Source organism: Phyllobates terribilis, unplaced genomic scaffold, assembly GCF_046119375.1.
Source record: "Phyllobates terribilis strain yellow unplaced genomic scaffold, ASM4611937v1 Scaffold_34__1_contigs__length_13252353, whole genome shotgun sequence".
Taxonomy (NCBI): Eukaryota; Metazoa; Chordata; class Amphibia; order Anura; family Dendrobatidae; genus Phyllobates; species Phyllobates terribilis.
The window spans coordinates 9,802,919-9,820,132 of record NW_027362794.1 but is presented as its reverse complement, the minus strand read 5'-3'; the positions used below and the strand labels follow the sequence as shown (position 1 = coordinate 9,820,132).

Genomic DNA, 17,214 nt, shown 5'->3' with positions numbered 1-17,214 from the left:
GTATATGCCTGCATGTGTGTGTATATGCCTGTGTGTGTACAGTGTGTGTATATGCTTGTGTGTGTACAGTGTGTATATGCCTGTGTGTGTACAGTGTGTGTATATGCCTGTGTGTGTATATGCCTGTGTGTGTGTACAGTGTGTGTATATGCCTGTGTGTGTATATGCCTGTGTGTGTACAGTGTGTGTATATGCCTGTGTGTGTATATGCCTGTGTGTGTACAGTGTGTGTATATGCCTGTGTGTGTATATGCCTGTGTGTGTACAGTGTGTGTATATGCCTGTGCGTTTGTGTATATGCCTGTGCGTGCGTGTGTGTGTGTATATGCCTGTGTGTGTGTATATATGCCTGTATGTGTGTGTGTGTGTATATGCCTGTGTGCGTGTGCGTATGTGTGTATATGCCTGTATGTGTACATTGTGTATGCCTGTGTGCTTATGTGTCTTCACACGTGTGTGTGTGCTTCCCTGCGTGTCTGCATTTTTGTGTGTGATTGTCTGAGTGTGTCTGTGCATTTCTGTGTGTGCTTGCCTGTGTGTGTACTTGTCCCCATTTCTGTGAGTATGTGTATCTGTGTGTGTATATTAGGGCTCTTTCACATGTCCTGATATTTACGGGACTGGAGATATCCGTGTCCACCTGTGTGTCATCCAAGTGACACATACTGGCGCTTGGGAATCAGTGTACAGTTAGCGCTGTTCCCAAGAGCCGGGTGCTGAGCGCTGCCCTCATCATAGATCCCTGCAGGCGCTGTGATCAGCAGCAGCGGGGTCAATGATGAGAGTAGTAGTCTACTCCCACTGTGTCCGTGTCCAACTGTAAAAATAAGAATAAAATAAAAAAATCCTTATACTCACCTCTCCTAAGTGTCACCTGCTGTAATCCGTGCGAGCGCTCACGCCAAGGAGAATGACTTCTGCAGCGAGCTTGCTCCAGAGCTGCGCTTAGTGAATCACAGGGCACCGCTTGTTGAGCGCAGCTCCGGAGCCCACTCGCTGCAGGAGACATTCTCCTCGGCGTGAGCGCTCGCACGGATTACAGCGGGTGACACTTAGTAGAGGTTAGTATAAGGATTTTTTTATTTTATTCTTTTTACAGTTGGACACAGCGGGTATAGACTATTACTCTCATCATTGACCCTGGGGTGCTGATCGCAGAGCCGGCAGGGATCTATGATGAGGGCAGCGCTCAGCGCTCTTCCCAAGCACCGGGTGCTAACTGTCATCAGTGTGCGGGACATTTTGCGGTCTGGACATCAGGTAAAAAACAGACATGTCAGCGTGTTTTGCCCACGGACACCACATGGTCTGTGTAAAGTGGAAACACACTGACATGTGCAGATACGCATTCATGTGAATGGGTCTACGTGTGTCAGTGTCTCTGGTACGTGTGGAAACGGTCACCGCATGTACTGACGTGTGAAAGAGCCCTTAGTATGTGTCCGTGTGCGCTTGTTTTCGTGTGTGTAAGCGTGCTTCTGCATGTCTGTGTGCTCTTCCGAAGATTTATTATATTTGGAGAGAGATGGGAGAGAAATTCTAGGAGACAGAATGGGGAGATGTGTGAAGAAACAGTATGGTGAACTAGGGGAGGGGTGGGAATGGGTGCGGGAACAGAATGGGGAAGGGATGTATAAGACAGTATGGAGAGTGGGGGAATAGTGTGAGGAGACAGTATGGAGGGAGAAAAGTGTGAGGTGACACAGCACAGATACTAGGTAGTGTGGGGGAAGGTATAGAGATGCGGCACTATGGGGGGAACAGTGTGAGGGCACAGCAAGGAGGGAACAGTATGCTGAGGAGGGGGGAGTGTGATGAAGGGGCACAGTATAGAGACTGGGCAGTATAGGGGGGACACAGTGTGAGAGGACAATGTGAACAGGGGGCCCAGTATGGTAAGGAGGGGGCAGTGTGGAGAGCAGGTACCATAAGAGGGGTAGAGTGTATGTCATGTTTTGTGCAGGGAGCATTGTAAGAGTTAGGTTTATTCAGGGGCTCAGTGTAGATATTTTTATTCAGGAGCATTATAATGACACTGCTATCTTTAAGGGCATCGTGTCGGGATGTGCTGCAGAAGACCGGAGAAGATGGAAGTCTGCAGAGACGAGCTGTGGATGAGAAAAGTCATCATGGAGACTGGACAAGAGGTAAGATACCTGGATGTAAATGTTCATCTGTGATCCTGCCTGCGTCTCATCAGTACTGTGGTTCCTGTATGGTCCACAGTCTGATGATGACTGATAACAACTCCCAGTATCTCTATTGTTAATTACATACTGGGAGTTGTAGGTTTATGCGATACAAAGATATATGGGGCTGACCTGACATTACAAATGATGGTGGTTCAGATGATGTATTCTTGTACTAATGTGTTTGTGCGCGTCTGTGTGTTTGTATGTGTCTACGTATCTGGAATAATATGTATTTTTGTAAGATGCGTGTATGTAAGAGTCCATTGTGGTGTGTAATAACATTCATATGCTTGGGGCACCTTTACTAAATCTATTAGGACTTGCTCACATGTGTTAGGGAATTCCATTTGTCTTTCCACATTTAGGAACAGACAAGTGAAATTTGCTAACCTTGTCATAACCATAGGGTTGTACTTGTATGGAGCGGGTTCAGGAGCTGAGCCTGCTCCATACCAGGCGGATGTCGGCTGTGTTACATAGCCGGCGTCTGCCTGTAACAGCAGTGATCAGAGTTCGCCTTGATTGCTGCTGTTCTGAGTATTTAAGTGCCCTTGTCAATCACTGACAGCGGCATTTAGATAGCACGATGGCCGGTGCATGCAGTCACCTGCTCCCTTCTGCCCCCTGTGATGCAGTTGCAGGTTGCTGGTGGGTTGCCAGTAGTGCTGAGTGAGCGTGGTCGGACAAGGTGTTATCTCAGCATGTTCGGGTGTTATCTGAGTATCTTGTAGTGCTCTGCTAATATGCTCGAGTCCCTGCGGTAACATGTTTTGCGGCGGTAGACAGAAGCAACACATGCAGTGATTACCTAACAAACAGGCAATTCCTGCATGTGTTGCGTCTGCCTGCAAAACATGCTACCCTGGGGACTCGAGCATATTAGCAGAACATTACAAGATACCTGGATAACACCCGAGCATGCTGGGATCACACCTTATCCGACCATGCTCGCTCAGCACTAGTTGCCAGATGCTGCTGCCATGTTAGTCGTTCAATGAAGCTCAGCCTGAGGCTGGGCTCCATGGAAGTGTCACAATCAAGGTGTCGGACGTTATTGCAGCACCCTCACTTTGTAGTTCGCGGTGACTGTAATGTCTCCCTCCTTGCACCGACCTTATAACAGGAAGCGAGTTGCGGCAGGGAGAATAAAACGTAATTTTCTCTGTGTAGCCAACGCTTTTCCATTAAGCTGTCTAACCAGGCTTTAAACCCTATTTACCTGCAGATTACCCCTATATCTGCAGATAAATAGCGTTTTTCAAGGTGACAAGTTACCATTAAAGGGACTCTGGCAGTACGGAATGACTGTTCGAACAAAGTCCTGCCGCTCAGTGCTTCACAGCGTGGCCAATCATGTAACTATAGTGCATTATAGAAAAGCATAACAAGTAATAAAACCGTTTATGGAGGGCTGTAGTGTGGGCCCCTAGAGTCAGTTCCCCTGGTGGGCCCTGGGCACCCCAGTCCGACTCTGCTCACCGCTATAATAAAACATTGTATTCCATAATTAATAACCATCAGCTTCTCACAGAGGGAGGTCGGCGAGTGGTACATACAGCGCATTGTGAAAGGATTTGGCCCCCTTGAACTTTTCTACCTTTTGCCACATTTCTGGCTTCAAACATAAAGATATAAAATTCAAATTTTTTTGGGAAGAATCAACAAGTGGGAATGAAATCTATTGGATATTTTAAACTTTTTAAAAAAAATAAGAAATGAAAAGTGGGACGAGCAATATTATTCGGCCCCTTTACTTTCAGTTCAGCAAACTCACTCCAGAAGTTCAGTGAGGATCTCTGAATGATCCAATGTTGTCCTAAATGACTGGTAACGATAACTAGAATCCACCTGTGTGTAATCAAGTCTCTGTATAAATGCACCTGCTGTGTGATAGTCTCAGGGTTCTGTTTCAAGTGCAGAGAGCATCATGAAGACCAAGGAACACACCAGGCAGGTCCGAGATACTGTTGTGGCGAAGTTCAAAGCCGGATTTGGATACAAAAAGATTTCCCAAGTTTTAAACATTTCAAGGAGCACTGTGCAAGCGATAATATTGAAATGGAAGGAGTATCAGACCAATGCAAATCTACCAAGACCCGGCCGTCCCTCTAAACCAGTTTTTCCCAAACTCCAGTCCTCACGGACCCCCACAGGTCATGTTTTCAGTATTCCCTTAGTATTGCATAGGTGATGGAAGTATCATCAAGGCATCAGGAATTCTCTCACCTGTGCAATACTATGGAAATCCTGAAAACATGACCTGTGGGGTCTGTGAGGACTGGAGTATGGGAAACACTGCTCTAAACTTTCATCTCGAACAAGGAGAAGACTGATCAGAGATGCAGCCAAAAGGCCCATGATCACTCTGGATGAACTGCAGAGATCTAGAGCTGAGGTGGGATAGTCTGTCCATAGGACAACAATCAGTTGTACACTGCACAAATCTGGGCTTTATGGAAGAATGGCAAGAAGAAAGCCATTTCTCAAAGATATCCATAAACAGTCTCGTTTGAAGTTTGCCACAAGCCACCTGGGAGACACACCAAACATGTAGAATAAGGTGCTCTGGTCAGATTAAACCAAAATCGAACTTTTTGGTCACAATGCAAAATGATCTGTTTGGCGTAAAAGCAACACAGCTCATCACCCTCAAAACACCATCCCCACTGTCGAACATGGTGGTGGCAGCATCATGGTTTGGGCCTGCTTATCTTCAGCAGGGACAGAGAAGATGGTTAAAATTGATGGGAAGATGGATGGAGCCAAATACAGGACCATTCTGGAAGAAAACCTGTTGGAGTCTGCAAAAGACCTGAGACTGGGAAGAAGATTTATCTTCCAACAAGACAATGATCCCAAACATAAAGCAAACTCTACAATGGAATGGTTAGAAAATAAACGTATCCAGGTGTTAGAATGGCCAAGTCAAAGTCCAGACCTGAATCCAATCGAGAATCAGTGGAAAGAGCTGAAAACTGCTGTTCACAAACGCCCTCCATCCAACCTCAATGAGCTCGAGCTGTTTTGCAAGGAAGAATGGGCAAGAATTTCAGCCTCTCGATGTGCAAAACTGATAGAGACATACCCCAAGCGACTTGCAGCTGAAATTGCAGCAAAAGGTGGCACTATAAAAGTATTAACTCAAGGGGGCCGAACAATATTGCACGCCCCACTTTTCAATTTGTTAAAAAAGTTTAAAATAGCAAATAAATTTCGTTCCACTTCACGATTGTGTCCCACTTGTTGTTGATTCTTCCCCAGAAAAATAGAATTTTATATCTTTACTAGATGGTGGCCCGATTCTAACGCATCGGGTATTCTAGAATATGTATGCGGCCGACCGGGCGCAATCAGCAGAACGTTGTTTAAATTTGGCGCCAAAATCGCTGATTGGTCGCGGACGGCAACCGCGACTAATCAGCAAAACGGTGTTTAAATTTGGCGGCAATATCGGTGATTGGTCATGGGTGGCGGCCGCGACCAATCAGCGAACTGTGTTAGTGAGGACGGGAGAGCTTGTTTAAATTTGGCGATAAAATAGACCAATCAGCAGAGCGTTGTTTAAATTTTCCGGCAATCTCGCTGATTGGTCTTGGCCGGCCGGCGGCCGGGACCAATGAGCAGAGCGGTGTTTAAATTTGGCGCCAAAATCGCTGATTGGTAGCAGTCGCCGGCGGCCGCGACCAATCCGCAGAGCGTTGTTTAAGTTTGGCGCCAATCTCGCTGATTGGTCGCGGCTGTCGGCCACGACGAATCAGCACAGCGGTGTTTACATTTGCCGCCCATCTCGCTGATTGGTCGCGGCCGGCCACCGCGACCAATGAGCAGAGCGGCGTTTAAATTTGCCGCCGATATCGCTGATTGGTCGCGGTGGCCGGCTGCGATTAATCAGCACAGCGGCGTTTAAATTTGCCGCCCATCTCGCTCATTGGTCGCGGTGGCCGGCCGCGATCAATCAGCAGAGCGGCGTTTAAATTTGCCGCCCATCTCGCTGATTGGTCGCGGTCGGCCAACGCTACCAATCAGCAGAGCGGCGTTTAAATTTGCCGCCCATCTCGCTGATTGGTCGCGGCCGGCCACCGCGACCAATCAGCGTCGTATTAGTGTAGGCCCGGGAGCGGCGCTGCTTGTGCGGCTCCTTCTGCTGCGAGAAGCCGGGAGATGAGCGGCTGCTCGCAGCAGAAGCATCCCGACCGGCGGTGCCGCCCCCCGGCCCTCCGTTCACACTTGCTGTCGGGAGATCAGCGGGCCGAGCCGCTGATCTTCCGACGTTAGCCGCATGGAGGTCAGCGGCGATGCAGCGGGGAGATGAGCGGCGCTAGCAGCACAACTACCCCGACCGGCGCCGCTGACCTCCATGCGGCTAACGTCGGAAGATCAGCGGCTCGGCCCGCTGATCTCCCGACAGCAAGTGTGAGCGGCGCCGGTCGGGGTAGTTGTGCTGCTAGCGCCGCTCATCTCCCCGCTGCATCGCCGCTGACCTCCGTCTGCCAGATGAGCCGCTAACGGCCGCCATCTTTTTTCAGAAATCCCGCGGCGCTGATTGGCCGCTGCCGGACCAATGAGCGACGCGGGATTTCCAGGACGGACAGACAGACAGACAGACAGACGGGATAAGACAATTATATAGTAGATGTTTGAAGCCAGAAATGTGGCAAAAGGTAGAAAAGTTTAAGGGGGCCAAATCCTTTCACAATGCGCTGTATAGGCGACGGCAGTACTGTGTATTTGCAGGATTCCAGGCCAGTGTCTGCCACCCGCTGTATTTCCCATGTGAGAAGCTCTGATATTTTATTACAGGGAAACTGTCATCAGGTTTTTGCTATGTAATCTAAAAGCAACAAGTCGGGGCAGAGGACCTTATCCCAGCGATGTGTCACTTGCTGGTCGGCATGATGGCATTTTGATATAATCCCTCTTTTATCTGCTGCAGATCTAGCAGTTCCCTGAATTCACAGATTATGTAGAGACCAATGCGGGAAAGTTACCCCAAATGTTATAGAAGTCAGCATTGGATTTTCTTCTTTCAGATCACCTCACAGACCAATGTAAGTTAAGGGACAAGTTCAGATGACTGTTTATCCCACTGTTTTTTGAAAGAAATTCGCCATTAAAACTCATGCATCCAGTACAAAAAGAAATAGATGCCACAACCAGGGCCGGCTCCAGGATTTCATGGGCCCCGGGCAAAAGTCTCAGTGGGCCCCTTTCACACCTACCACGATTCATGATGCACAGAAATATAGGTATAGTACAATGCTAAAGATTTCACTGACTTCTCACATTACATGAGTGATATCTATTGTAAAGTCTACAACAGCTCAGAAACCGGCGAATCCTCCCAGCGCACAGTGCAGACAATATAGTCCTCTATACAGTATTATGGGCCCACGTAGTCCTCCATATACAGTATTATGGGCCCCACGTAGTCCTCCATATACAGTATTATGGGCACCACGTGGTCCTCCATATACAGTATTATGGGCACCACGTGGTCCTCCATATACAGTATTATGGGCACCACATGGTCCTCCATATACAGTATTATGGGCACCACATGGTCCTCCATATACAGTATTATGGGCACCACATGGTCCTCCATATACAGTATTATGGGCACCACATGGTCCTCCACACAGTATTATGGGCACCACATGGTCCTCCATACAGTATTATGGACACCACATGGTCCTCTATACAGTATTGTGGACACCACATGGTCCTCCATACAGTATTATGGACACCACATGGTCCTCTATACAGTATTATGGACACCACATGGTCCTCCATACAGTATTATGGACACCACATGGTCCTCCATATAGTATTATGGGCAGCACATGGTCCTGCATCCAGTACTATGGGCACCATATATTGCTCCATACAGAATAATGGACCGCATATAATGCTCCATACAGTATGATCCCCATATATTGCTCCATTCAGTATAATGGACCCCATATATTGCTCCATAAAGTAAAATGAGCCCCATATATTGCTCCATACATAATGGGTACCATATAATGCTCCATACAGAATAATGGAGCCCAAATATTGCTCCATACAGTATGGGCCCCATATATTGCTCCACACAGTATGGGCCCTTTATATTGCTCCATAAATAGTGGGCCCAATATATTGCTCCATAAAGAATAGGCCCCATATAATGCTCCATAGATAATGGGCCCTATATAATACTCCATACATAATGGGCCCCATATATTGTTCAATATATAATGAGCCCCATATAATACTCCATACATAATGAGCTCCATATAATACTCCTTACATAAAAAAAAAATCAAATACTCACCGCTCCTTGCTGGAAGCAGGCCTGTCTCATCAGCGTCTTCCGACTCTCTGCACTGGGACTGCTCAGCAGAGGGCGCTCTGTAGTGACGTCATCGCGCCCTCTGCCCTGAGATGTCACAGAGTAAGAAGACGCAGAAGACAGAGGAGCAGCAGAGGAACAGGGAGAGGTAAGTATTGCAAACAGTTTAAAGCACTGGGGAAGGCCCAGTGCAAGTGCCCATTCGCTGGCATCAGGCCCCGCCGACTCATGGGCCCCATAGCGCGCTGGTGTCCCAGAGGGTGAGTGGGCCCCCTGCTCGCTCAGGGCCCAGGCACTTGCCCGGGTGGTGATGCCGGCCCTGGGTACAACACATACGGCACCCGTTTTTAACTGATCTGCTGCAATGATTATGTAGGAAACTGTATTCATTTACAATCATCCACAGAGTGAGAGAAAACAGCTACAACATTACTGAATAAACAGAAACCCTGCAAGTATAAGAAAATGATTTTATTAAAAATATTTTGCATATCAATCCAGTTTGAAAAAAAATAACTTATTAAGTATTTTTTGCAACGTAGCAGTCCACATCTGACAGACTCCTGTAACTCTGGACACAGTATAATAGTGTGGCCGCTGTTCTCTAGCAGGACCCTCTAATGATAGAAGCAGGACGGCATACTGGATCTCGCACAACGCTACCTGCACGCCATCTGATTGGCTACTGTAAGTGCTCCAGCCGTATAAATATCACTATGTATACAATATACTCCGAAAAGATGTCAGGGATTACTGTGAAGTAAAAATATTGTCGCCCCCATTGAGCAGGAATGATTAGAGATGGACAAGCTCCAGTTGGCAGACAGTCAGTGATGGCGGAGAGCTGATCATCTTTACTCGCTGCTCATTAGGAAAGTGGTCGCTTTCTGAAACCATTTGACTCTGAACTCGGCGTCAGACGGCATTATGTAAGAGGCCAATGTCTGAGTGGTTTTTGTGTCCGTTTGTCCTTCCTCTGTTCTTTCTGCCAAAAGATCCTCACCCATAACCTAAGGACTAAAATAAAGTTGAATTGTTACTAATATTATTTTTGTAAATTTAGGACATGAATTGAATTTCATAAATTAAAAGAAAACTTTCCCTCCGATGTCCACAAAACTGAGCGCCACTACATAAGCCACAAATAGTCTCCCCTCTCTCTCCCAGTCTGTGCAGCGGACGGGAACCATTTAAATGGGTGCAGGGCCGATTTTAGATAAAGTGGGGCCCTGGGGAAAAGTTTAAAGTGGGGTCCCAAATGCTGACATACAGCACCACACAAACATTTAGCTTGTATTTACATGCGCTGAGATCAGGCCGCTAAACGAGCGCAATCCACAATACTGAAGCCGTTCGACGCTTGTTTCCCGACCTCTTTACACCAGCTGAGGAAGAATGATGGATACAGAACAATCACTAATAGATCAATCTGTCCCCATACAGCATCATGTTATCCACCGGCCGATGTGCTGCTGAGAACAAGGATTTTTGTTCTGGCATAAACAATCCAATTACTCGATGAATAGGCAGCATTTTGCGTGTTTAGTATAATACATGCCATAGTCCTCCATATTTTATAATGTGCCCCACAGCCCCCCATATTGTATAATGAGGTCCATAGTCCTCCATATAGTATAATACACTCCCGATAGCCCTCCATATAGTATAATGCACTCCCCATAGCCCTCCATATTGTATAATGTGCCCCACAGCCCCCCATATTGTATAATGAGGCCCATAGTCCTCCAAATAGTATAATACACTCCCGATAGCCCTCCATATAGTATAATGCACTCCCCATAACCCTCTATATAGTATAATATACTCCCCATAGTCCTCCATATTGTATAATGTGCCCCACAGTCCTCCATATTGTATAATGTGGCCCATATTCCTCCAAATAGTATAATACACTCCCCATATCTCTCTATATAGTATAATGCACCTCATAGTTCTCCATATAGTATAATGCACCTCATAGTCCTCCATATACACTGTGTTCCAAATTATTATGCAAATAATATTTTCTCAGATTTTCCCAAATTACCTATATGAATTGCAGTCATTGTAATTTTCCAGTCAAATAACTATTAGAGTACAATTGAAAGGTTTTTGTACAAACTGCCTATGATAACAGTATATTTTGAAAAAAATAAAAAACTCAAACTGCACTCAAAATGCATGTTCCAAATTATTATGCACAGCAGAGTTTTCAACCTTTTCATTTTAATAAAGAACAAAAAAATGGTCATTTTTGAAATTATAAGCATTAGCAGGTTATTACAAACTGAACTCAAACAGTTTTCAACTCAAAACTTTATTCTAGGTGATGTAATATTTGCACATAGGACCCCTTGTTCGAAAGGAGCTTCTGAACTCTCTCATTCATTGAATAAGTTTGTCCCGTTTTATACCCACAGCAGCCAGAGATGCAGATGTGTTATGTGCAGCATGAGACGGGGCATTATCATGCATGAAAATGATCTTGCTGCGGAATGCACGGTTCTTCTTCTTGAACCATGGCAGGAAGTACTGTTTGAGAAACTCAACATACATTATGGAGTTCATCTTTACCCCTTCAGGGATCCTAAAAGGGCCGACAATCTCTCTCCCCATGATTCCAGCACAAAACATTACTCCGTCTCCTCCTTGTTGGCGCCGTAGCCGTGTTTGCATGGGGTGTCCATCAACCAGCCATCCTCCATTCCATCCATCTGGACCATCGAGATCATTTCATGCATGATAATGCCCCGTCTCATGCTGAACATAACACATCTGCATCTCTGGCTGCTGTGGGCATAAAACGGGACAAACTTATGGTGTGGCCCCCATGCTCCCCTGACCTCAACCCCATTGAAAACCTCTGGAGCATCTTCAAAAGGAGTGTCTATGATGGCGGGAGGCAGTTCACATCTAAGCAATAGTTCTGGGAGGGTATTCTGTCCTCATGCAAAACAATTGAAGCAGAAACCATCCAAAACCTGACAAATTCAATGAATGAGAGAGTTCAGAAGCTCCTTTTGAACAAGGGGTCCTATGTGCAAATGTAACATCACCTAGAATAAAGTTTTGAGTTGAAAACTGTTTGATTTCAGTTTGTAATAACCTGCTAATGCTTATAATTTCAAAAATGACCATTTTTTTGTTCTTTATTAAAATGAAAAGGTTGAAAACTCTGCTGTGCATAATAATTTGGAACATGCATTTCGAGTGCAGTTTGAGTGTTTTATTTTTTTAAAAATATACTGTTATCATAGACAGTTTGTACAAAAACCTTTCAATTGTACTCTAATAGTTATTTGACTGGAAAATTACAATGACTGCCATTCATATAGGCAATTTGGGAAAATCTGAGAAAATATTATTTGCATAATAATTTGGAACACAGTGTAGTATAATGCACCTCATAGCCCTCCATATAGTATAATGCACCTCATAGCCCTCCATATAGTATAATATACTCCCTATAGTATAACGCACTCCCCAAAGTCTTCAATATTGTATAATGTGCCCCACAGAGCTCCATATTGTATAATGTGACCCATATTCCTCCAAATAGTATAATACAATCCCCGTAGCCCTCCACATAGTATAATGCACCTCATAGTCCTCCATATAGTATAATGAACCTCATAGTCCGCCATATAGTATAATACACTACCCATAGCCCTCCATATAGTATAATGCACTCCCCATAGCCCTCCATATAGTATAATGCACTCCCCATAGCCCTCCATATAGTAAAATGCACTTCATAGTCCTCCATATAGTATAATACACTCCCCATACCCCTCTAAATAGTATAATGCACTCCCCAAAGTCCTCCATATAGTATAATATACGGCCCATAGTCCTCCATATAGTATAATGCACTCCCAATAGTCCTCCATATAGTATAATGTGGCCCACAGCCCTCCTGTCACACTGTCACAGAATACTGGAGGTAGGGGGCCTAAGCTGACCCTAAGCTGGGACCCTGACTAATCCCTCATCCTGGAGGTACTGTTAAAGGTACAGAGGTCCAGGCCGCCAGCGTAACCCCTACCTTCTGAGGATCCCTGCACCTAAGTAATCTAGTCCTGAGAAGGACCCCGATCACAACAATAGGGAACCAGAAATAATATGCCCACACACAGTATTTAGACGAACGAGACAGTACAAGGGAAAAACCAAAACCACCTTGCATACAACTTCTAAACAACTACAACAGAGGGAACACCAACGGGAAAGGAGATAAATGATAAAGCGAGGAAAGGGAAAACACACTTCCAAATACACTTATCTCAGCAACTCCAAACACCACGATCCGCTCTGTAAGTCTGAATGAAAAGCTTTCACCGACACCTCCCAAACAGACCTGCAGGAATATAAAGGAGTCTCACTAAAGAAGCATTGATTGCAGCTGGGCGAGGCTGGACCTCAGCTAGCCCAGAGAGAGAGAGAATTAACTCCTACACTGCCGAGAAAACACAAAGCACCAACAAGTCAGCTGCGAGAAGTCAGGCTGTGTACTCGTGACGATCTTCGTGGCAACACACCCGTGACAGTACCCCCCCTTCTACGAGGGGCCTCTGGACCCTCAGGGCCAGGTTTATCCGGGTGAGTCGTGTGGAAGGCCCGAACTAATCGGTCTGCGTTAATATCCGACGCAGGAACCCACATCCTCTCCTCAGGACCATACCCCTTCCAATGAACCAAGTACTGAAGGGACCGGCGATTAAGGCGTGAATCAATGACCCTCGATACCTGGAACTCCAAGTTACCATTGACAACCACAGGAGGGGGAGGTAAAGGTGACGGTACCACCGGCGCCACATACCTCTTAAGCAATGATCTGTGAAACACGTTGTGAATTTTAAACGTAGGGGGGAGGTCAAGACGGAATGCCACCGGATTAATAACAGAACTGATTCTGTACGGCCCGATGAACCTGGGACCCAGTTTCCAGGAGGGAACCTTAAGTTTAATATTCCTGGTAGACAACCATACCTGATCGTTCACACTTAGGTCCGGACCAGACACTCTCCTCCTATCAGCCATACGTTTGTATCGGTTCCCCATAGTATTCAGATTCTTCAGCACCCCTCTCCATACTGAAGCGAGAGATGAGGAAAATCGTTCCTCCTCCGGAACCCCCGAAGAGCCCCCCCTACTGAAAGTACAAAACTGGGGGTGAAAACCATATGCCCCAAAAAAGGGGACTTACCAGTGGACTCGCTCCGCCTATTATTGAGAGCAAACTCTGCCAGAGGTAGGAAAGAAGCCCAGTCCTCCTGGTTCTCTGACACAAAACACCGAAGATATGTCTCCAAGCTCTGGTTCATACGTTCCGTCTGACCATTGGTCTGAGGATGAAAAGCCGACGAGAATGACAAATGCATCCCCCGCCGTGCACAAAACGCCTTCCAGAACTTGGACACAAACTGAGACCCCCGATCAGACACCACCTCGGAGGGTACCCCGTGAAGCCTCACAATCTCCCCAATGAATACCTGCGCAAGAGTTTTAGCATTAGGGAGAGCCGGAAGAGCGATAAAATGTGCCATCTTGCTGAACCTGTCCACTACAACGAGTATGACCGTTTTACCCGAAGACGGAGGGAGGTCAGTAATAAAGTCCATAGACAGATGAGTCCAAGGACGCTCCGGGATCTTCAAAGGTAAGAGGGCCCCAGACGGACGGGTATGTGAGGTCTTAGAGCGCGCACAAACCCCACAGGACGCGACAAAAGTTACCACCTCTTTATGTAAGTTAGGCCACCAAAACCGACGCGAGAGGAGATCCACAGTTGCTTTACTCCCCGGGTGTCCTGCAAAAACTGAGTTATGGTGTGCCTCGATCACCTTTTGTCGCAACTGATCTGGAACGAACAGTCTCCCCGGAGGTCCAACAGGGGCGTCTCCCTGAGCCTCCAATATCTCCTCCTCCAGCTCAGAGCATACTGCCGAAACCACCACCCCCTCCTGAAGAATAGGAATCGGGTCGTCCGTATTCCCGGCCCAAGGGAAACTACGAGATAAGGCATCCGCCTTTACATTTTTAGACCCAGGACGATATGTAACGACGAAATTAAACCTGGTAAAAAACAATGACCACCTAGCTTGTCTGGGATTCAGACGTTTAGCGGACTCCAGATATAGCAGGTTCTTGTGATCGGTGATGACGGTGACCGGATGAACTGCCCCCTCCAAAAAATGGCGCCACTCCTCAAAAGCTAACTTAATGGCCAAGAGTTCCCTACTAATTGCATAGGCTCCTCCGGACTGACCAGGGGAACCACCATATGAGGGGACCTTGTAGGAGGTGGAGACATTACAGGGGGTAGAGTTATCCCGCACCTCTCCCGAAGCCGTCTGTCAACGCGAATAGCAAGGGCCATAGCGGCTTCCAGTGACGCGGGAGAGTCATACTGTGCCAACACATCCTGTAATTTGTCGGATAAACCATGACAAAACTGGCTCCTAAGAGCCGGGTCATTCCACTGGGTGTCCGTGGCCCACCTACGGAACTCCGAACAGAATTCCTCCGCCGGACGATCTCCCTGCTGAATCCTACGTAACTTAGACTCAGCAAGGGAGATCCGATCTGGGTCATCATATACGAGTCCCAGAGCAGCGAAAAACCTATCCACTGACTGGAGAACCGGGGAGCTTGGGGGAAGAGAGAACGCCCAAGATTGTGGGTCCCCTTGTAGGAGCGAGATGACAATTCCCACCCTTTGTTCTTCACTGCCCGATGACCGAGGCCGCAGCCGAAAGTACAATTTGCATGCCTCCCGGAAAACAAAAAACTTGTCCCGCCCCCCAGTGAACCTGTCAGGGAGAGCTACTTTAGGTTCTGGTCCGGCTTGCTCCAGAGGATGCAAAACCTTGGACCTAACGTCCGCCAGCCCCATGGACAAACTCTGCAACTGCCGAGCTAGACCGGCTACTGGATCCATGGTAGCTGGAGAAAAACTAAGATGGTCGGTGAAAATGTCACACTGTCACAGAATACTGGAGGTAGGGGGCCTAAGCTGACCCTAAGCTGGGGCCCTGACTAATCCCTCATCCTGGAGGTACTGTTAAAGGTACAGAGGTCCAGGCCGCCAGCGTAACCCCTACCTTCTGAGGATCCCTGCACCTAAGTAATCTAGTCCTGAGAAGGACCCCGATCACAACAATAGGGAACCAGAAATAATATGCCCACACACAGTATTTAGACGAACGAGACAGTACAAGGGAAAAACCAAAACCACCTTGCATACAACTTCTAAACAACTACAACAGAGGGAACACCAACGGGAAAGGAGATAAATGATAAAGCGAGGAAAGGGAAAACACACTTCCAAATACACTTATCTCAGCAACTCCAAACACCACGATCCGCTCTGTAAGTCTGAATGAAAAGCTTTCACCGACACCTCCCAAACAGACCTGCAGGAATATAAAGGAGTCTCACTAAAGAAGCATTGATTGCAGCTGGGCGAGGCTGGACCTCAGCTAGCCCAGAGAGAGAGAGAATTAACTCCTACACTGCCGAGAAAACACAAAGCACCAACAAGTCAGCTGCGAGAAGTCAGGCTGTGTACTCGTGACGATCTTCGTGGCAACACACCCGTGACACCTCCATATTGTATGATGTGGCCCATATTCCTCAATATAGTATAATACATTCCCCATAGTCCTCCATATAGTATAATACACTTCCCATAGCCCTGTGTATAGTATAATACACTGCCCCACAGCACTCCATATAGTATAATACACTGCCCCATAGCCCTCCCTATAGTATAATGCACTCCCCATAGCCCTCCCTTTAGTATAATGCACTCTCCATAGTCCTTCATAGTGTATAATGCACTCCCCATAGTCCTTCATATAGTATAATGCATTCTCCTCAGTCCTTAATAGAGTATAATGCAGCCTCCCTATAGTATAATGCAGCCAAACATATAGTACATATAATATAATGCAACCCATAGTCCTCGATAAAGTATAATTCGGCCCCAACCATAGAGTATAATGCAGCCCCCCAGTTCTGCAGTATTATGGTCACCACGTATAAAAAACAAATACATACAATACTCACCTCTCCTCGTTCTCCAGCTGCTCCATGCTCTGCAGAGCGTCTCAGCAGCTCCACTCTGCAGGCACAGTCATTCCCCCGCTACCGATACAGTTCAATGCGCGATGCGGGGGGACGAACTCACGGGCCCTATAGCGGCACGCCACGGGCTGGAGGCCCCAGGCAGATGCCTAGGCTGCCTGCCCTTACGCTGGCCCTGAATGGGTGTCTCATGCTGGGGACGTGTTTTTCTGCTTTTTTTCTTGCCATAGTACAAATTCTATTCAGTAGGACTATCAGCTGTGTATCCACCAGACTTCTGCACAACACAACTGATGGTCCCAACCCCATTTATAAGGCAAGAAATCCCACTTATTAAACCTGACAGGGCACACCTGTGAAGTGAAAACCATTTCCGGTGACTACCTCTTGAAGCTCATCAAGAGAATGCCAAGAGTGTGCAAAGCAGTCATCAAAGCAAAAGGTGGCTACTTTGAAGAACCTATAATATAAGACATATTTTCAGTTGTTTCACACTTTTTTGTTAAGTATATAATTCCACATGTGTTAATTCATAGTTTTGATGCCTTCAGTGTGAATGTACAATTTTCATAGTCATTGAAAATACAGAAAAATCTTTAAATG

At 46.7% G+C, this 17,214-nt stretch overlaps 1 protein-coding gene across 2 annotated transcripts in view; it reads left to right on the top strand.

The window, feature by feature from the left end:
- The window catches only part of LOC141180638 (uncharacterized protein C8orf76 homolog), a 211,217-nt gene that overhangs the window by 396 nt on the left and 193,607 nt on the right, over window positions 1-17,214 (top strand). For both annotated transcript variants that reach the window (XR_012256290.1, XM_073660708.1), the window contains exon 2: window positions 2,050-2,147. Coding sequence is in view for 1 of the 2 variants with exons in the window: in XM_073660708.1 (XP_073516809.1) it covers window positions 2,064-2,147 (84 nt within the window). In the remaining variant the exon portion in view is untranslated. The remainder of the gene's footprint in view (window positions 1-2,049; window positions 2,148-17,214) is intronic.